At 63.4% G+C, this 205-nt stretch overlaps 1 protein-coding gene across 1 annotated transcript in view; it reads right to left on the reverse strand.

Annotated features, from left to right (window-relative positions):
- The window catches only part of CHST3 (carbohydrate (chondroitin 6) sulfotransferase 3), a 7,953-nt gene extending 7,856 nt beyond the window's left edge, over positions 1–97 (reverse strand). The window contains 1 exon segment of the mRNA XM_010072435.1: positions 5–97. Coding sequence (XP_010070737.1) covers positions 5–97 — 93 coding nt within the window.
- Between the last annotated feature and the right edge of the window lie 108 nt (positions 98–205).

The following is a 205-nucleotide window of genomic DNA, read 5'->3' on the forward strand; positions in this document are numbered from 1 at the left end:
CGACGACAAAGACCAGCAGGATGGCATACTTGCTCCTCATCTTCAGGCAGTGCAGCAGCTCCCACAAATCCTGGGGCAAAGCGCGGCGGATCTCCATGGGGGATGCACACACACGTCTCTCCTGCCTGCCGGGGAGGTCTCCTGGGCTAGCTGCCCCACATTCTCTGTCCCAGCGGCCCTGCCTGCGGGGAGAAGGAGGGTCAGC

Source organism: Pterocles gutturalis, unplaced genomic scaffold, assembly GCF_000699245.1.
Source record: "Pterocles gutturalis isolate BGI_N339 unplaced genomic scaffold, ASM69924v1 scaffold8222, whole genome shotgun sequence".
Taxonomy (NCBI): Eukaryota; Metazoa; Chordata; class Aves; order Pterocliformes; family Pteroclidae; genus Pterocles; species Pterocles gutturalis.